Here is a 21,596-nt window from a genome sequence, read left to right on the forward strand (position 1 = left end):
AATTAACGGGAGAGTTGTCGGGAGTCACTGCGCCGAGAAACCATTAGGTTTTTTATAGCACCGCGACTTTTGTCGCAGTTTTTATTTTTTCATTACAGAGATTAAGGAATGAAACGGAGGTGGAAGGATGGGGAATTTAATTCTCCATCGAACAGCATTGGTTTCATTCCTTAATATTAATTAGGAGAAAAGATACGATTTTTGAATTAACGGGAGAGTTGTCGGGAGTCACTGCGCCGAGAAACCATTAGGTTTTTTATAGCACCGCGACTTTTGTCGCAGTTTTTATTTTTTCATTACAGAGATTAAGGAATGAAACGGAGGTGGAAGGATGGGGAATTTAATTCTCCATTGAACAGTCTTTGTTTCATCCCTTAATATTAATTAGTCGGCGAATAAATCAATTGAAAAACATAAAATAAACATTGAGTACAAGGAGGACAAAAGTTCCCCTCCGAACATGTCCCTGTCACAGCGGGACTGCTACTGCCGACGCCGAGTTACTCACGCACCCGACTCACATTTACCGACAATTCGACCGGGACGCCGCCTTTCCCGTGGGGTACCAACTAACATTTTTGCAGTCAGTCAAACCCCCGATCCGGGCCTCTACTCAGGTCTATCCTCTTTGGCGCTAGCAATCTCCCTTATAATCTCTGGCTCTAAGGCGCTCATATACGCGCGTACTCAAACCCAAAATTTGGTTGTGTTGTGTGTGTGAGTGCCCATGCGCCTTAGAGCCTAGGTGGCGTTTTCTTATTTAGCGAGCCCAATATAACAATTCAATCGTATCGTGATTATAAAAAACGTTTTATCATGACGAGACGGTGCGATATCCCAAATTCTTCTAATATAGCTACATATAATAAATATATACAATGAAAAACTGATGTTCAGTGAAGGAAAGGCAAGACCAGAGACGTATCCATGTAAAATTACGTCTGTATCAAAGCTACAGCCACCCGAAGATTTTTTTCGCAATAAAATGACATACACTTTTGAACGTGAATATTCTATGAGGTATAATTCACATTTTCTTGTGCACGAATTGTAATGAAGATCGCAGCGGAACAAAGCATTGAAGTAGTTTGAAAAAAAACTGGTTAATTACTTATCAACATGCTCTTAATCCAATTATTGAAGTTCCTCATGAAAACAATTCGACTCTGTGCTCTTTGAGACAGTCCCTTCTCCTCCAAGGCATTGTAATACTGTGCAACAACCTTCGTGTGATCGGCAGCTTTGTCCTCTGCTTCAACAACATCCCTGCCGCTTCCAGTCGATAAATCCGACGGGACCCCACTCGTCTATAACATTTTCGTCAATTAAGAAAATCCCAATTCTCGTTGCACTCACGATTACTCGCCATAAATTATCAATCAATCGTCTGCCCACCGATGTTTCCGCTCTAGTGTTGCACTTCACCAATTTTGACTTCTTGGCGTGCTCATTGTCATCATGATTTCTCTTTCGCGATTCTGAACTCTCAGCCACATCGGTTCGCTCTCCTCTCTCATCATCATTTTGTTGTAATGGTTTATTTACACTCTCAACTTCCCTATTCACTTTTTCATCATTATCGGATAATGAATCCTTGGATTTTTTCTCGATTACCGCTTTAGGGGTTGATAGAGACGACATATCGACTATCAACGTATCTTTTTTTTATCCTCACTGTGTTATTTGCATAGACATATAATACCTAGACGGCGCATTCCCCATATCTAGAGATACTCTAGTAATGTAGATTCCTCAGTAATTTCCTAGTGGCGCCTTTTTCGCGGTAGATATTCAAACTCACGAATATAATGTCGCGGATTTAATTGATTTGAATGTAATTAAGCTGAAACCATTCGGAAGCATATTATCAATTTATTGATGGCGAAGAAAGCATCGAAACATCACTCAGTGACATGCTCACTATCATATGCCCGCTTCCCCTGATTGTTTCACGTTTTTTGTGAATTCCTAAATAACCGCAGAGGCGATCGTCTTCACAAACTAATCAGTTGTAAGTTACGTGAAGACATTGATTGAAAAAAAAATTAATGAAATCGTTTCATTTGTTCAGTAGATATTTTGTGGACAAAATTTTCATTTCATACAACATACATACACACACACACACACACACACAAAAAGCGTCAGGATGATCTTAGAGGTTATGAAACGTCGACAAATCATGAAAATTGCACGTTTGATCTTCGGGGTTATTTCAATAACTTCCTCCCTTAAGGTCAGGAAGTTAAAAAGATTCTCTCGATAAATTCTCATCAATCCACTCATTTCCAAAATATTAACGGAATACTCTGTGTGTATATATTATTTCTCAAACTAGCGCCGCCGCGGCCGCAAGCGGCCGCGACGTTGATGCCCATTTATTATGCCTTTGCTTTTTTTGTTTCTTTCGAAAATTAATGATTTATCGCCGTTTTAGTCTATTGAGTGTTAAAGTTAATGAAAACAATGCGTCTCGGTTCATTGCTTGTTCAATTTAAATATTATAATAAGTGATCCACTAATTCTGAGTTTCCGTCCTCATTGAATGAAATTTTAATTACTATTGTAATCAAAATTATATTCAGAGTGCAAAACAACAATTATCAAATTTCTCACAGGCCATAATTTTTTTGTCTTCGCCTCCCTCTTCATTTCCGTTTGCAACTTGACAAAAGTATTCAATTATTTTTCTAGAAAAATTATGGGGTCAATTCTGATCTTCTTTCGCTAATTCGAAGTGTTTTCGCTTCATTCATGATTTTTTCACAATTTTATTCGACGATGTCATAAACTTCAACTTTCATCATCTAATCATCTAAAATTTTTGCAAATTTTCTATAATCTTTCGAAATTTATATTAATTTTTTTCAAGAAACTTGAAAATTTTTGTGGAATTGTGGAGAAAATCTGAAGAATTACCAAATTATTTCCTCCTTTCGCATTTCAATGAATCAGAGTGCAGTATTCGGGCTTTCATGACTGCTTCAAATCAGTTTTATTTGCAAAATGCCGCCCTTTCCTATCAATTGTTTTCCCATTATTTATTCAACAATCCTCGAATATTTGAGAGATATTGTAAATGTTTTGTAATTTTCAAAAACTCCATAGATTGTCTCTAAGTTCTTCAGAAAACCTCATAATTGTCTTGAATTTTTGGAAAACTCCCGAATTATCTTACATTTGGGAAAAAAATTGACAGTTCTGATTTTTTTGGAAACCTGCAACCTTCCTCGAAGTTTCTATAATTCATTCCCTATTCACCCCCTTAGAGATGGATTTTGTAACGAAGCTGAAACACGTATTTATCAATTTCTAACAATCTCTTGATGAGTGCTCACATAAAAGATAAAACCGACTCTGAAATTTTCATATTATCAGTTTCAATAGTTTCGACTTTTGATTACTATCTTAGTCAAACTGAAGGGCTCTCTTACCATATTTATAACACAATTCCCGTCGGACTCAGAATTCCTTTCTTCCATTCATTGTTCATAATCATTGTCATTGCAAAAAGCAGTGCGACTGATGAAAATGATGTGCCTCAATTTATTAACTATGAAATATTTATATTGCAATGAATAATCTGCGCATATGCTAATTCCTCTGCTCACTGAATAAGATTTCCATCATAATTACAATCCAATTTCTACTCGAACATAATTCGAAGAGTAAATTGCCGAAATTCAATGTTTGGTGATACTCTGGTAAAAGTGCTTGCCAACACCGTGATACAATTTTTCAATCAGTTCACTTGGTAATTCAATTAATCTATTGTTCATATCATCAACATAATTCCCCATTTAGAATATTGTCACCTCATGTTTTCAGCACCAAATTTTGGAAATTAAAACGTAAAATGACAATTTGACTTCTGCTCGATTCTTTTTTGTGAATCTGAAATTCATGTTAATGTGTCAGATATTATGAAAATATCATCATTCCTGTTCTCTACTGTTATGGAATATTGAGCCACAGCTGTTCATTCATAACTGAATTTCTTTTATTCCTATATTATTATTATTCTTTGTTCAACGTGAAAAAATCTATCATCATTTGCACTGTAGTGCATTCAGATTCTTCTGCACTTCATGTAAAAAATATCATAATAAACTCATAATTCTAGTTATTGATTCTAATCAACTTTGGAGAAAACCTTAGTAAGCGCAACATTAAGAAAGTTGAATCATTCTATTGCCCCCGACCTAAATGATTAGAACAATTATAATTGGTTTATCAATCGAAAATACAGAGTAAGAAATTGGGTGCAGAATATTCACGTTTTAAATGAAAATTCAAGCAACTTTTTATTTTCATACTGTTAAGAAATGTTGAATTCCATTAAATTTTCAGTCAATTTTTAAATTTCATGACTTTCCTCTCTCAATTTAACTTAAATGTCTTGCTCCTAAAAATTACCACTGAACTATCCATGAATTTCAATTTTTTTCAACAGTATAATTGCTAGGAAAAAATGAAGTCGACTTTCTGAAATACACTAATGAAATGATTGGAAAATCACAATTTTCGAAGACCACAATCATTTTTTATATAAATAATCCAATAGCAATCAATGTTTCACTCAAAGAATAATTTTTTTCGTGTAACGGGACCTGAAAAACCCCATCCTCGCCTTCGACTCGGAAGGCAATCGTGCACGTGGAGGACGGTGATCTGTTTTCCAAGGCTCGGGCATGTAATGTACTATTCCTGAATTATAACGAATTCTTCCGTTTTCAGAATTTCACCAAAAATTAGGTCCATGGCAAAAAAATCAATATTATTTTATTTTGTCATATAAGTATTGATTTCATTAAACAAACCATCGAATAACCAAAATCGAATGAAAAATTTAAAATTGAATATTTTTAGATTTTCTATTTTTTTTTTTCAATTCATTCTCGACATTCAAGTTCATTAATCATCTATAATTTAATCTTGTCAGCTCGTAACTTTTATCACCAAAAAATCATTTCCCATTCCACTAATTATAAACAAATGCGTGTATTATAGAAAATATGCACTGATGTATTTAATGTATACACGGTGTTCGTTTCTTATTCGAGGTTAGAAATCCGATTTGTAATTCTAGCGTATTTTCGTAAATAGCACTGTCGCGGCCGAATTGCTCATTCTCATGAAAGTTCTCATGAGAATGCGTCTTTCACCCGCCGCAATGACTCTGAAGATAACAACATGTGGCAATTTATTCGATACGACACTCTATTTCTGTTTCATAAGTTCATGATCGAACACGTCCGTTCGACTTCGACTTTCGGTGAATCGATTCGACATTCTTCAATTCGAGTTTTCATTCGGCAGCCATTATGCTTTCCTTTATTAGTATATTTCGTCACTAGGCCGAAAGGCCCGAAAGAAACTTTTCTGGCGAATATGAGTTTGCTGCAATCATATGAGCTAGAAAAGTTTTTTTTGGCCATATGACGAACAGTATTTTTTGTTATGACGGCCGTGAGGCAGCGCTTCACGGACGCTCCGCTCCGCGTCCGTGAATCTCTGCCTACGGCCGTCATGACAAAAAATACTGTTCGTCATACGGCCAAAAAAAACTTTTCTAGCTCATATAATTGCAGCCCTCGCCTTCGGCTCGGGCTGCAAACTCATATTCGCCAGAAAAGTTTCTTTCGGCCTAGTGACGAAATATACTATCTCAAATCATCTCCTCTCCTCGCCCATTTAAGACCTTTTTAGACTCGTTTCGTACGAAATTTTTTTTTCGTGTCACGGAACCTGAAAAAGCCGATTTTCGTGGCGCTCGCCTTCGGCTCGGAAGGCAATCTTGCACGTGGGGGACGGTGATCTGTTTTCCGAGGCTCGGGCATGTAATGTACTAATACACACAATAATAAAATAAAAGATTTATTATCTAACGTTAATAATTATCAAGCATTATATTATTTCATTTTTATTTCTATAATTGTACACGGTGTCTCGTCTCAACACTCGAAACAATTATTAATAAACAGTGTATTTCAGTTGTTTTCATGTAATCCTCCTGTTTCATACTTCCCTCGTAAATCGTATAAATTGAATTAATTATTAAAAAGAACATTTCATCACGAAAATGCCACATAAAATAAAGTTGACTCTGAAGCGAAGTGATAGAAGCAGACAAGTCCAAAACTCCTTACCCATTAACTCTCGAATGCCCCGAAAACTAGCAGTTTAAAAATAATGATAATAATAATAGTAATAATAAATTGACAATGAAAAAATATCGAGAGACTTGTTTCGAAGTCGACAAAATCCTCGACGGAAAATGTCTCTTGCAAAGTTTTTTTCTAAATATCTGTCTCAGGAAAATATTACATACATCTTTTAAAATATCCACTTGTTCTGAACTTATCTCTTCTTATTTACCACTTCTCTACCGTTTTTTAGAGATGGAATGGTATTGTTTCGAAGTTAATCCAAATCGAAAAGAAAAAAAGTAAAAGGAAAAATCGACTCGTTTTAGTCGTGTCCAGCACGTTGTCCCACTGTATTTCAATGGCGAAAAAATTACTTTCTCTTCTTTTTACTGTGTCCTGCTCTTTTCAGCACGTAAATTAACATTGAATATTCTCTTGTGACACCTACGCGCAGTGCTTGAACACATAAGTGGTTCAAATATATTAATTTCCCTTCCATGAAGTATGATTAATTATCATTGATATTCTCTGAATTCTTCACTGCTTGCACTCAACCATGATTTTCTTCACGAATAAATGGAACATATTGGACGCTGCAGAAGAAATTAAATTCTCATTTCATTTCAGTTTGTTTTTCTAACTTGCTCATCTCCATTTCCAAAATCTTGCGAAGTTCATTCTGGTAAGAAGAGAAAAAAAAGAAAGAAAGATTGTTGGACTAAGCGTTGGTATTTTTAATTCAATTAAGGGACACGTTCAAATCACAACTGCTTGGAACCTTCAGTTTTTTTCGCCTTTGGAGGTGGTACACTGGTTAGCGAGGAACTTCGAATGCACTCAGAGTCCAGAGGATCCTTTAAAACTGGTGCTGGATCTCGCAATTCCTCAGCTATTGAGTTTACTGGGATCTTTGGAGTGGTTCCATCATTCAGGTTTTCATTCAGGGGTTTTTCAGATTTTGTAGGAGGAGCTGAAGGTACTGGAGAGGTTTTCTCGGGCTGAACTTCTTCTGGGGATTTGTCTTTGCTTTCCTTCTTCAAGGCTTTGGAGATCTGATCCTCTACTTCTAAGACCTCTTCCTTATCTATTAGGTCAATGATTTCGTTCAGCTGCTTCTTATTTAGTTTGACGTCTTCTTTGCCAATTAGCTCAATCACCTAGAATAGGGAAGAATGATAAGATATATTTTTTTCATGGTTGAAAGAAGATATGTCATATGTGGTTTCATTTTGGGGGGTCATTTTGTGAAAAATTCCTTGTAGGATTTTTTCACTTAGAGCAAATAATATCCAAATACAAAATTTCTGATATGAATAAAAAAAAGTTATGACTCAATATTCCAAATTAAGATTTAATTTTTAATTTAGTGCTGAAAACACGAGATCACAATATTCTAAGCTATAAAATGAACAACAAATTAACTGAATTACCGTGTGAACTAACTAACAATTGATAACAGTATGGGCACACTCTTTTACCAGAATATGAGCAAACATTGAATTCCAGAAATTCGCACTCTAAACTGTGTTCTAGAAGGAATTCAATTGTAATTATGATTAAAATCGTATTCAGTCAGCATCGGAATGAGAACATGAGCAAATCATTTACTGTAATATGAAAATTTAACAGCTGATAAATTGGGACATACTACTCTAATTGGTCGTGTTGCTTTTTGCAATGAGAATTTTATAAACAATTAATTGAAAAAAGGAATATTGAATCGGTCAGGAAAAAAAGCATAACGAAAGGGCATCAAGTGGCGCTAGTGTAATCATAGTTTACGAATTATTCAATGTTGAAAAGAGTGATGCGTTTTCGCTTGGGTCTATGACATATGGACACCGTTCTTGAGAATGTAACAAAGTTGTACAGTAAAAGAAGCTATTCTCAGCTCAAATTTCAGTTCAATGAAAAGTTCAGTATTAGGTAAAGTGATTAAATCGTTTATATCCAATATAAAATTACATTTTATTAGTTATGTCCCAGCAACGAGAAGATTAGACAGGAAGTGCGAGTGAAGTTTTCATCCATGAATTAATGAAATTCCCATAAAAACATCCATCATTATCATCACCATCAACCAAAAGAAATATATTTATTGAAGCGTCAATTCCTATGGTGCTTGCCTCCACAATAGTTAGAGGATATAACCTCAACGAACAGAAAAAGATGAAGCGTCGATTCCTCTTTGATACCCTTATCTCTATTATGATTTAAAAAATGCCTCTAATTGATAATGCAACAGCTAAGAAAAGTTTTACTCAATGTTCTCAATGGTACATCAGAACCCTTATAATTATGATTATCGAATCATGTTCAAAATAAGTGATATAACGTAAAAATGTTGGAAGGCTCTTGTTAGAGCTGAAGAAATGTACCGGAGAAATTTTCTTCTATAATTGATGAATTTAGGTCAAAATATCGAAAAATCATCATTGTAATTTTCAAAATCCTAACCATTTTTTTCTAGACTTGTTCATTAAATTGAGTTTACCTTCAGCACATCCTCAATTTTGATTGTACCATCCCTGTCATCATCAATCTTCCCGAGAATCTCGGAAATCCTTGACAACCTGTTTTCGTCTGGAACACTCTGGATTTGTTTGATAGCCGCTATAAGCTCGTCAACCTTCACCAGCTCCTCAACTACCTCAGAACCCTCTTTCTCCTCAGGTTTCAAAGTCTCAATCTTCTTTTTCACCTGCTCCTCGCTCTTCTCCAACTCCTTTAGCACATCATCCATCTTCAAAATCATCTTATTAACTTTATTAAACAGCCGTTTAGCTCCCTTAGAGACCTTAAGGTCTTCAATTTCCCCTTGGGCCTCTGCCTTCATTTGATCAAGCTCCTTGATATCTTCCTGGTACTCTGCCATCTCTTCCTTAAGCTCCTTGAGCTCCTCTTTTTCTATGACAAGCTTCTTATCTTTTCCAATAGAATCAAGGGCTTGCTCAAGCACTTTAACATCCTTGGTCGTAATTTCATCCTTCTTCTCGTCCCTCGCAGTAATGACCGGTTCAGGCTCTTTCGTTTCTTTTTTCTCTTTACGTTCCTCCTCAATTTTACGTTCTTCCATCTTAATAATTTCAATGTTCGTCCTGTGGTCAACTTTACCCTCTTTCTCACCAATTGCACCTTTTGTCGCTGCTAGAACGTCATCAGGAAGTGCGGAGATAGTGACCTTGAGTTTATCAGACATTGGCATTGTCTCCGGTACCATCAAAGCTCGAGAGAGCAGTAGGAGTGAAGGAGGAACCTTCTTGTGGATACTGAGATCTAACCACTGGGATAATTGGTCCCTCAATTTATTTTCCGGCATTCCATAGGCTCTCATTCCTCGTGCTCGGCAAGCTTGCTGGAGTTCCGCTCGTGTCAGTGTCTCAACGCCTTCCTTCTCGATTAATCTATCATCTGCTGCGAGACTTCTGAGTCTCATTCTCAGGAGGTAACGCAGAAAGTTAGTTGTGCCCAGGGTCTGTACGTCTAGAACTCGACACAGGGCGATTAGTTGAGGACGCGAGAGGGAGTCTAGAGTGATTTCGTCCTCAAAAAGTTTCGAGAACTTCATTATCTCCTCGTTGGAGGCTGTAGCGCCAGTCGAACGAAGTTTGTAGAAGAATTCAGAGAACTCTTTCGCTTTCTCGGACTTGTGATTTGGTGACTGCACTGCCATCTCGTCCAGCGTCTTTTGGAGAAACTTTGCCATCTCTATTTTTACCTGGAAGAAGATTGAGGGGTTTCATGTCAATCTAAAGACGAGAAAAATATTCAAGAATTCATTGTAACAGATTATTACAAAAATATATTGAGAGCGAGGGAATTCTAAAAAAAAAAAAGTCGCAATTTTTCGTTCAAATATTTGCACCCCACAAAATATCAATTTTTTAACAAATTTTTTTTCAATTTTTTTTTAGTTTCCACACCTGATTGCCCGGTGGCTTGGCGCAGTGGGTAAGTTCATTGCCTCACATGCGAAAGGTTCCGAGTTCAAAACCCGGCCGGGTAGAATGGTGAGATCTAACCATTTAAAGTCTTGATCATCATCGCAGCATACCCTAACCGGGTCGAAGCGATGTAAAATAACGATAAAAAAAAGTTTCCACACCGTTTGTACAGAATCGATAATATCGTGATCACCAATGAGATCCACCAAGAGGATAATAATGAGAATGATTTCAGTTTTCTTAGGCTCTTGACTTGATTAATGTTTAGTGTGAATGTCAGACAGAATCAACATGAAATGACGAAGATAGCAGCTAGTACTGAATAGTCTCCTTGGTTTACCTTCAAAGCTTGCTTTAGCTTGTCTTCTTTCTCTGTTGCAGTCTGGAAGGTTGATGGCAACATACCAGGGAAAAATTTGATTGCCACTGGTAGGAGAAACTCCATAAAGGGAACGATGATGAAAACTGAGAAAGGAATGAGTCGAAACATGTCACCAGTCGTTTTGACGAGCTAGAAAAAAAATGACAGTGATTGAACAAAAGGTTTCAGGATGTGAAACCTGTCTAATTCGGAGATTTGATAGTAAAACAAGGTGAATAAATTGGTGTCCCCTTAATTATTAAATTATTTTGACGATTTAGGCCATTGAATAATTTTACATGGCTCAAGAAATTGATATCAACGGCCTCTCAATTCTATCCGAATATGATGGAAATCATGCCATTTGTCGTTAAGTTACAGCATATTGTTTGTGAGATTTCTTTTATCGGTTTTTTAATAATTACTGGAAAAACCATCAGCAAAATCAAATAAATTATGGCTAATTAGTTTCAATGCCAGGTGAATCACGTAAAAAGATGGTGAGAATAAAATCATTCGTTATCGAGTTACACGATAGCCTAAAGAGTTGTTGCTCCTGGCTTTTAAGTAGAATGATTAACTATGATCTAAACAGTTGGAATGTATCAATTTAGCACGTAGCCACATATAGGCGTATATGTAATTGTGGGTGTTGTCACGTCTTTTGGAAAATCCTCTTTTAAGGAAAAACTCTATCATTAAAGGACATGATCATGATCATTAGCAACCATAGCTGTGCTCAGTTAGAAAAAAAACAATTGTCTACTTATTTAGGTTCCAATAGATATTTATAAACTTTCTGATAATTGACTTCAACATTTAGCCCTGGTATCTAATTTTCAGTATTTCTCTTTCCATACTTAGACTATGAGACAAACTTGGAAATAGAACAAAACTTCAAATAAACATAATTTGTGTGCCGTTTTTTTTTGTTTAAGATTCTGTCAATAATTTTGCTCTTCAGTTGAAGACTTTTTACCAATCGATGTTCTCTTCTTGTTAATTCCTTTCCCTTGAGCACCCTGTAAATGAGTTTCGCTGATATTTTCATATCGAGCCCCAGCAACCGGAATCCATGATAATAATGAAGCATTTCAGCCTTTATTTTTTGCCATAAAGTTCTCTTTTGAGCAGCAGCCTTATCAGGTATCTTGGTAACGTCGCTGGCCACTGCAACTGTCATTTTCTCCTTCTCCTCCTTCTCTTCTTTGAGACTCTTGACAGTCTCCTCCACTTTCGACGAAGGCTCCTGACCCCTCCATGCTGGAGCAAAGTGAAAACTTCGATTCTGAGAATAAGAGAACTGAATATTTGATCCTTGGATTACGGGGTCAATCCTGGACACAATTAGTTTTTCTAAGGTACTCGTATACGGAAATAAAAGACTTAGGCTGTGATTATCGATATAAAACCGTTGTCTTGAGCAGCACCCTGTAATTAAAGAAAAATTTATTGCAACAGAAAGATTGGAGAAATAAAAAAAAAGGTCCAAAATGGATTAGTAGGTGAACTATTTTGCAAATATCTACGAAAGGCAATGTTCCAGAGGATTTTCTTTTATATAGTTCTTTTTTTCACCTAGAGCTAACTGGAAGTATTATTTCATCCAACGGAAACTCCTTTTTTGGAATAAAATATGAAGAAAACCTCTTTGTAGCTGATCAAATTTAAAAAAAAGGTTTGTAAGCATTGGGTCCTGAAAAATTCCATTAAAATTCGTTTCTTAAACTGAAGCAATGTAAATAACTCAAAAGTTGTGGGAACACCTTGAATCTCATCACATCTTCAAAATCACTACACCGTTATAAATTAATTCAACCGTTAAAAACATTCATACAACTTTTCTACGAAATTCCACTACACTGAATCAACCTAGGACAATGGTTGGTGTCATAATAATCAATGTTACAAATGAATTTCTATAAATAGAAATTAGTCAATCCTGAAAGATCTCAGATTATTAAACTATACCCATCAATTCCAGATTTTTTAAATACAATCTCAAGGAGAAAAGGCATGTGGACCGCCTAAACTTTGGTCCCCATTGAATGCCACAACTACCTAAAACGAAAACGAATTTTTCCGTAATAAATCTACGTCGAGAACCGATAACACTATCACGTATAATAATAGTTCTGCATGAATATCTATGAATTTATCAAATATAAAACGTTACATAAATAAATATATAAAAACGGTAGTAGAAAGGTGAACGCACGTTCCCCTTAGTGGTTCGGATTTTTTTCTTCCTGTTGCGGAAATCCCCACGGAGCTCACGAAATAAATAGTATAACACGACTGTGTGAGTATGAATTAATGCTACGTACGCCTTATAATACCGGCATTAACTCCAACCATAGCCTTCGTATACACAATAGTATTCATGTTAAATTATTTGTGAATTATATTTTTTTCGCGTATTTTCGGATGTCGGTATTTCTTTTCCGATGATAGACACTGTTACAGCCATCACACATATTTCACTATATACGCTGAAAATGTATTATATAGTGTGATATTGGTCAAAAGACGTCAGCTGGAATGTTCCAGTGTTGCCAAAATTGGGAGTTTCCTTTGTCGCATATGCACCAGCGACGGTTGCAGGGTCCCTAGACGACCGCCATTTTCCCTAACTTTAGGATTTATATTCAAATTTATTATTTTCAATTTCTAAGTTAATTCATCGAGATGTTTTTTAATAATTTTTAAAATAGAGAAATGTTTAGGTTTTCATTGAACAAAGACTCGGGAAAAACCCAAGAACAGGAAAAGAGCAATAAACTGGGGAATGTCCCAACATCCTCAGACCACCCGGAGGTTAATCCCTTTCAAGTACCTCTTTTTTCTTATATGATGAGTTTTTCGAGTGCAATTTGATCCGTCGGAGTCAAAAAACCTTTCTTGAGAGAGTTTATTTCTTTCCCAAGAAAACTTTGGAATTTCCCTTGTTTTCCCCAACATGTGTGGGTGAGGCCCTTTGCTTGGGTCACGTAGGCCCGAGAGTTTGGGGCTGGGTTAGAGCGAACGGTTGTGGGGGTGTGAGACCAACCCCATCGACCAAGTCCAAGGACATGATTGGCTCCCCATTCCTTCGAGTGGGATGACTTTTTCGCGCGTTAGACTTAGAATAATTTTAAGACTAGAATTAACAGCAGATCCACCACCTACGTGGACTAGTGAAGATCTAGAGATCTTCTCCTTTGAGTTTGTGTTCAAAGTTTCTATTTGTTATTGTCAACGAAAGTCAAAGTGCAAATATATTCATTATAATTTTATCTTCTACATAAATCCAGTGTTTGTATACAATTATTTAAATAAAACCCGCACTTGTGCAGCAGAGTGCTTGCGATGGCAAAAGCGATTTCTCGCCGTCTGGTGGTGGTTTGTAGAATTACTTTCTTGCGGAACCAATCTGATGGTAGTGCGCCAAGGCTCTCGAGTATATGAAATAGCAAATTGTTCATTGATGTAGACACAAAAAATGTAGACCTAAAAAAGTTCATTACCAAAATTTTTTAACTTGCTTTCGGTTACGAGATATTCAACAAAAAAGGGACTCAACCGACTCGGCTAATTTCATTATAGAATATTCATCTCTATATGAAATACTTACGCCGCTTTATATAATCGTCAAGAGAGAAATGTTGACAGCAAACTTTCATGTTTTCATCGTAAATTCCTCTCAGTTTCAATGCTTCCATCCACTTGTTCCGTAAAATTGAATCGGATGGAAAACTACGGAAACTTAAATTCAGTTTATCCTTTACTTTGCACTGTGGAACACAGCATCCTCTTTTCGAATTCTTGAGATAATTGTTCTGTGCCATTTTCATAAACAATCGGTAGGTTATAAGAGCAAAATTTAATTCACGGCTTGTACTTGAAACAATTTCACATTTCAGCACTATTTAAGGTTAGGGTTCTCAACAGCTCCGCAAGATAGTAGTTCTCCACGGTCCCGCATTTTTGGCCGTAGCGCTGACGGCGGTTTTGCGATCGCGAATTGATCTGGTTACCCTACCATTCGGCAGAATCGAAATTCTACAGTATTTTTAAATAGCTCATTCAAATAATCTCAAACTACAAATGCTGATTAAAGAATTGATTGTTTTGTTGGAGTAGTTGACTACATATTGTAGCATACTAAAATTATGTTGAGTATAAATATATCTGAATATTGATTTTTTGGGATCATGTTTATCGCTACAATTTTATAGATTTTACTACTAGAGCATTTTGCATTCGTATTTTTATCACAATATTCATTCGTAAGTGCACTATATCGCACGCATAGAGGGAAAATATAATAGTTAATTATAATATTATTACAATTCCTAAATATGGTATACTAATACTCGTATGTCTACATCACCGCAGTCACAAAAAGAATTGGATCTAAATATCGCAATTGTAATTATATCGATGTAACCGATAATTTTTCGATGTATTTTTAAGGTTTGAGAAAAAAAAATTCTAATGTAAAGACTCATGCAAAAAAATTACATCGCCTAATCCACAGTGTCAGCCGAAGATGCAATTACTCGTTAATTCATTAACTCTGAGAATGAGAAATTGAGATGATACGGAGTTTTTTTTTTGTAAGTTTGTATCATTCTAAAGCTTACAATCTGGGCGCCGTGACCTCAACCTAAAAACAAATTTCGTGCAAAAAGAAGAAAAAAAATTGAAAAACCTTACGGGTTATCCGTCTAATGCTTACGCCCCTGATCATAGTCATGAAGAAGGGAGGTGCAACTGGGGCTTAGTGGCCCGCCATGTTTTTCACCAAGTGGGGTGTGTAGAAAAGGCCGGGGTGAAAATATCATCTCTCGGGATATGCAGGTAATCATAATTTCCCTAATTCCTTTGAAAAATATTTCATAAACTTCTCCGACACTATCATAATGATTGAATAAATGTTGGCGGATAAGTGGAAATGCAATAATCTCGCAACGTTCATGTAAATCCCAGATTTAGTGCACCAAAAGTAGTAAGTACGAGTCTACGATTTAATCCAAAATGCAAACGACAATAAAGGCTATTTGCATTGTCCATGAGTCCTGGAAGCCTGTGTTCCAGTGACATTGAGGGATATGCATGTGTTTTCGGGCGATGACAGACGTTGCAACATTTGGATACCTTATCGGTTGCTGTGACGTGGGTTTTTGACGTATATGTGCTAACTTGGATTTTTTTTTGTCTCTTGACGGATGATGAGTGCGTTTGTTCAAGGATATGAGTCACAGTTGTATCAGGCTTTGTGATTTATTTAGGGTTGTGTCAGTCCTAGATATGCGAATGGCTTTCATTGTGATGGTGTATGAGTGAGGTTTCTCTTTTTCAGTGGGAGGTTCATAATGATGCTTTGGAATAGTTTAATTTTGAGGTAGTGGACAGAGATTGTTTGTTTTGTACTGAGATTTAGTATAAATCGGTAAGAAAGTGGCAAAACGATTCGCGTCGATATATATCTAGATAGCTACAGATCTATCCCTTTCATGGGTAATTGTAGGGACAAGTTTCGAGTTATTTTGTCCGCAACAAATTTTTTTAGTTTTGAGAAGAGAACGATTTATCAACATTTTTTTCCAAATAATGAATATTAATGTTCTATGCTCATGCAATATTTTTTAGCAAATCAAACGAGGTAACGAGAATTAATACAATGTTCGATATGATGATAATGAGTTCAACAACTTGAAAAGGCAAGGAGTAAATGAAAACTTCAAGAGGCTTTTTTATGAGAAATTTCGAGACCTATCTACGAAGAGACTTCCTCTTCACTGATATTTCACGAGATTCATGCAGAATTATTCAAACTGAATTTTCAGGCAAGAATACATGAGCTGAAACATTATCTACAAAATATTTGAGAGTTCTCTTTGAAAGGAAGGAATTTGGAGGAATCCATTAGTGGAATCCACTAGAAGTAGTGCGTTAAAAAATTACTTTGCCCCCCTCCCCCCTCCGACCGGGAATCAAACCCGAATCGTCCGCGTGCCAACCCCGCGCTCTAACCACACAGCCACCGCCGTTGGTCTGAAAATTCTACATTAAATTTATGAAATTATCTTGCTTTCTCCTTTTCATGAAGAATTAATTATTTGCTTATTGTTTTAGAGTCAACATGGGAAGAAGAGAATCTTTTTCCTTCATTAAGGCCTGCTATCCTCTCAACAACGACGCATCCTCCACCCGGGTACCACAATCAATGCCACACGGATACCGATGGAACACCGATAATTTAAGACATTAGGAACTCACACAGCTATTTGTTTTGATAAGTGAATAATTGCTTCGTCAACGAGGATATTCTTTCGTAATAGTCGAGTATCTTTGGAAATTTTCAACTGGGTTGCCGGTAAGAAGGTGGTGGAGACACTGGAGTCGAATTATTTTTCAATAAGGACAATAACATAAATATCATTAGGTGAGTTTATGGAAGAAATAGAGTATTCATTCTTTTTTTTACAGTCACACAACAGACAGATGGTTATTTTTTTCTTCCAATGAGTAAACTACTGTTTTAATGAATTCTATTATGCTTAAATTTTTCTCCTTATGAACGTTTATTAATGTATTGTTCAGAGATTGAGGAAAACTTTACCAACGAACTCTTTTGAAACAATTTTTTTTTTAACATTTTGAACATTAGTAAATTGTGTTATTAGTGTGTAAAGTTTCACTTTTACGCAGTACATGTAACGTCCTGTTTTTTTATATCTGTCAAGTTGACTTTTCAATTGTGCAATGGGATTAAGAGGAAACGGTACCCCCTCAATTTATCGACGAATTTCCGAACGGTCATTTGGCAGCCAAATAATTCACTAAGGCTTTTAAAATTTTATACATTTGATATTGGAGGGATTATTTATGTCCAGAACAATTTTCACGTTGATGTGAGAAATAAAAAATTACCGATTTAATTACCGCTGGAAACTAATGAAAAAAGCCAAATTTCTTATCTATCATCGGACAACTTTCAAAATACAAATGTCAGGGCGAACGATTTTCAATGTGTAATCCAATTAAAGTTCAAGAGTTAAGATTCTCCGAATAACTTGGACGTACGGACTATTTGAAAACTGAATGATAAATAATCAGGTAGAAAAAGGGAAGACGCTGCAAATATAAATTTCTAAGGATCTGCTAGATGGTTCTGGTGTATTCCCACTCCTCTCATTTTCCATAAGCCCGCGGCATCCCCACTCTGGCGCCCAACACAATTTACAAGAATTCTTTACCAACTGGCATCATCGCATCTATGCCAATGCCATCTATTAGTTGGTATGTATCCATCTAGCGGAGGGTAGTTTTACAACGATCTTTCCGGGGGTACCGTTACCTTTTAAGAGGCAATGAAACTTACCTTCGAAGTAGAAACTGGCTTCCAAGTTTATTCGTCGTCAGACGGCTATTCAGCAAAAGTCAAATGGCAGTATTGACAACGGCCGAAAAAAAGTTATGTCAGAGCATGAATGTACGCATCGGTTCGAGCACACGTATTTTCTTCACAAGAGGGCCGAGCACAGCTTTGAACTCCACACGCGGCAATGTGCGCAGGAACTTTGTTCACATCTAGTTGCGCACACGAGAGATTGACACATCACTGAAAATACACATTAGTCTGCATCATTTTATAACAAATTTCAGATTTTGGTTTTCTCTTACCTTCATCTAATAGCCCATAAATTGAACTAAGACGGTGATTTTTTTCCAAATTTTTAAACCATTTTTAGGGTCAGTACAGAGCTTTGTAAGTTCTTATGGAAATTTACATGTGGAGTAGGACATTTAGGTCATTTAGAAAATTTATTTCAGTGTGAGCTCTCTATACAAGATTCTTTAACTACTAGGTGTACAAATTAATAAGGTGCTTTTTTTCACGAAAATCAGAGTTTATTATAAAAAAACAAAAAGACATTTAACGGTCGAAATATTCTCCATTATTTTCGATGACTTTACTCCACCTCACTGGTAACTGACGAATCCCTTCGCGAGAGAAACTTGGCGGTTTTGACTCAATAAATGCATCGATGCTTTTTCGGACCTCGTCGATTGTTTTGAAGCGTTCATCAGCTAGGTGGTGTTGAAGAGACCAAAATAGGTGGTAGTCGGATGGGGCGAGATCAGGCGAGTAAGCCGCGTGAGGGAGAACTTCCCATTCTAATTCACAGATAATAGCCTTAGTCGCTTTGGCGACATGCGGTCGAGCCTTGTCATGTTGGAGAATTACTTGTCTACTTCCGCTGCCAGTATATGGCCTCTTTTGCTCCAATGGATCATTCAAATGAATAAGCTGTTGTTGATAAACCTTCGCAGTAACAGTTTGGCCAGGTTTAAGTAGCTCATAATATATCACACCTTTCATATCCCACCAGATACTCAGCATCACTTCTCGCATAGACATTGGGTTTCGGAGTCGACGTCGATGGTTCGCCGGGATTCACCCACGATTTTTTGCGTTTAGAGTTGTATAACACCCACTTTTCATCGCCCGTAATGATTTTGTATTAGAAAACTTTTCTTTGAATCGAATGAACAGAGATAGCGCCGTCTCCAGTCGTCGCTCCTTATTTTCGGGGCTCAGATCATGAGGAACCCATCTACCCTCCTTTTGAATTTTGCCAAGTTGATGTAGGCGAAAAGAAATGCATTGTTGAGTCACTCCGAGGTGTAGTGCAAGCCCTGTTTGGCTTTGAGCAGAATTTTCAGCCAAAAGTTGTTCGAGTTCTTCATCGCCAAATTTTTGCGGTTGACCCGGCCGTTCTCGATCCGAAAGATCGAAATCTCCGTCTCTAAACATCTGGTACCACTTTTTACACGTTTTATGTGTTACAGCGTTTTTTCCAAGAGCAGTACACATCATTTGAGTAGCCTCGGCAGCATTTTTCTTTAATTGAAATGCAAAAAGAATGCAGTACCTCAAATGTTGCTTATTGACAGACATCGTGTTTACAACTATTTTTTAAGGTTATGTAAGAAGTATTTACTGCTTCGGTAACTGAATTCTACCAACATACAAAATATTGAAATATAAAGTTTTTGAACGCAATTATAAACCGCGAAATATAGGGGCACATTATTAATTTGTACACCTAATATTTTACTATATTTTTGAAAAAACTAGAATTTTTCATTTTTATTTTAAATGTAAAATGCTAAAGAAAATTCTTGAATTTGTCAAGACAGTCAAGTGCACGGATTATCCGGGGTACTTATGAGGAGTCATATAATGCAATGGATGTAGGGTTGGCCAAAGGGTTAGACCTTTCCTCGGATGGAACGTAGTTTTTTATTGCACTCAATAAATAACTCTGAACTTTTTAATTTCAAATTTTTCATTTTAACTTTCGAAATTGCAGTAAAGTATTAATATGTTTGGATTCCTCTTTATAGGCGGATTCCAACAAAGTTTAATTGATAACGATATCACAGTTTGGAGTGAAGTTCCTCCATTTAGCTAATGCGCTGGCATATAAGATTTGTCCTCAAAAAGAGGTCCCCGGGAAAACATGGATGATATACGCTGGTTCGAGGGCGTAGAATATGAATATATCGGTTATTTTTTCATGGGATTTATCGTAGATATTATTATAAACAATTCAATTGTACAACTTGCGATTACACTGAATCTGTGAGATCCATCGAAAGAATCGTCAAACAAAAATGATGTCTTTCATAAAAGTACATAGTTTTTGTTTCATTAATTTTTTCCTAACTAGCATAGATAATAAAACATTAAGGGGTGGATAGTACAAGGGCCGCACTTAGCACTTGCGCCTGGCCTAGTTTTACATTGAATTGGTCTTCCAATATTTTTACATTCCCAGTAGTAAATAGAATATTTACGGTTATTCCTAAATGATAGAGCAATTTAGAGTTACAATTAACATTTAATCGTGCGAGCGGTCAATGAGCCTCTATGCGCGGTGTCGAAAGTAAGGGTGTGAGTTAGGGGGCGCTTGCACTTAACGGGTAATCTTTCTGAAAATAATGGAGATATGATAAAAAAAATAGCACCAAATCTATGTACTGTTTATGAAGGAACAAACTTGATGCGATTTTGTCCGTATCTCAAAGTGTTTACAAAATGTAGATAATTTACCCCATCATGCAGAACAGGAGCGTTGATATCTCATTAATGGCTAGCTGTGGGGAAAAATTTCGAAAAATTAATTATATGTCAAATTTGATGGCGAACATTTTTTATTTGAACCATTTGTCTCTATCTTCATCGTGTTTGCTGATAAACGCATTAGAGCGCGCCAAAAAATTATACAATAATAAATGTGTATTTTTACATATCAAACATCTTTTGTTTGAAACTTTTTCCACTATTTCCAATCGTTTCTGTGGCATGGTCGTTTCAACAATAAAATTGTTATAAACCAATAGCAAGCGCATGATCTCGCAAAAGTTATCGTATCCACAATCAGTGACCTTGAAAACAATGTCTAATGATCAAATCTTCTGGACACAGCAATGTCCATAGAAATGCTCCTGGCATATGGACTAATTCGTTTTCTTACTTCCATCAAAAATTGAATGTTAACTGACAGAAAAAACTCATACATTAAAAAGAACGGAGGATTACCAAAAAATATCAATTTTGGATGATGAATTTCGGTGTGAGGTCAACGGGTAAGAGGAAAATTCAGTTGGATGAATGGTCGAAAGAAGACCTCTCATTTATACCTGGAAGATCCCCATTGCATCGGCCCCGACCCTTTTGGTACCTAGCTAAGGACTGTCATAAAGCCATTTGACTTTTCATCGAGCATTACGGCTGCAAACTGCCAGTAGGTTAGATATTTTCGTCAAACTTTGCATCGCGTGTGCTGATCTAAAAAATGGTTTAAAAATTTGGGAAAAAATCACATTATTTCATTTCACGGACTAGTGGATGAAGGCACGAGAGAATCGAAATTTGATGTTTTCTGTTAAATGAGGCAGACTAATAAGCTAAGACTAATAAGACTAATACACCTGCTCCATCTCTACACAACTCAAATACACAAGCAATTTTACACGATTGAATTGTGCGCTTCCATTATGGCCACACTGAACAGTAGCACACATATTATTGTGAACTTTTCTCATTTGCACATGTTCCTAATTTCCCAGATTCATTTGTCACAT

General features: G+C 36.4%; 3 protein-coding genes across 9 annotated transcripts in view; 1 reads left to right on the forward strand and 2 right to left on the reverse strand.

Moving 5' to 3' along the window:
- Positions 1–1,111: 1,111 nt before the first annotated feature.
- On the reverse strand, positions 1,112–1,834 carry LOC107044800 (mRNA cap guanine-N7 methyltransferase-like; the record flags this gene model as incomplete). The annotated part of the gene is made up of 2 exons (XM_015266832.1): positions 1,396–1,834; positions 1,112–1,307 (listed from the first exon to the last, which is right to left on the reverse strand). Coding segments are annotated over exons 1-2 (442 nt in total), but the record flags the coding sequence as incomplete, so codon positions are not given.
- A 4,042-nt stretch (positions 1,835–5,876) lies between these two features.
- On the reverse strand, positions 5,877–14,374 carry LOC107044804 (mitochondrial proton/calcium exchanger protein). Of its 5 annotated transcripts, none has more exons than XM_015266838.1 (5): positions 14,068–14,374; positions 11,434–11,717; positions 10,434–10,604; positions 8,644–9,867; positions 5,877–7,306 (listed from the first exon to the last, which is right to left on the reverse strand). In XM_015266838.1, exons 1-5 carry the CDS (start codon positions 14,285–14,287, stop codon positions 6,911–6,913), a joined length of 2,295 nt encoding a protein of 764 aa, XP_015122324.1. In that variant the 5' UTR covers positions 14,288–14,374; the 3' UTR covers positions 5,877–6,910. The 5 variants fall into 5 exon arrangements, with proteins under 5 accessions (XP_015122324.1, XP_015122321.1, XP_015122323.1 ...); XM_015266835.1 differs by having other exon boundaries at positions 11,434–11,885; XM_015266837.2 differs by lacking the exon at positions 14,068–14,374 and adding an exon at positions 12,782–12,975 and having other exon boundaries at positions 11,434–11,885.
- An 845-nt stretch (positions 14,375–15,219) lies between these two features.
- LOC107044805 overlaps positions 15,220–21,596 on the forward strand; it is a 76,071-nt gene continuing 69,694 nt past the window's right edge. For 2 of the 3 annotated variants that reach the window (XM_015266844.2, XM_015266841.2), the window contains exons 1-2: positions 15,220–15,296; positions 16,575–16,884. The gene's annotated coding sequence lies outside the window, so the exon portion shown is untranslated. Of the gene's footprint in view, positions 15,297–15,757; positions 15,841–16,574; positions 16,885–21,596 lie in introns of those variants that run through there. The other variant, XM_015266842.1, reaches the window with a different exon arrangement.

Source organism: Diachasma alloeum, unplaced genomic scaffold (assembly GCF_001412515.2).
Source record: "Diachasma alloeum isolate Michigan unplaced genomic scaffold, Dall2.0 Dall_scaffold_00810, whole genome shotgun sequence".
NCBI lineage: Eukaryota > Metazoa > Arthropoda > Insecta > Hymenoptera > Braconidae > Diachasma > Diachasma alloeum.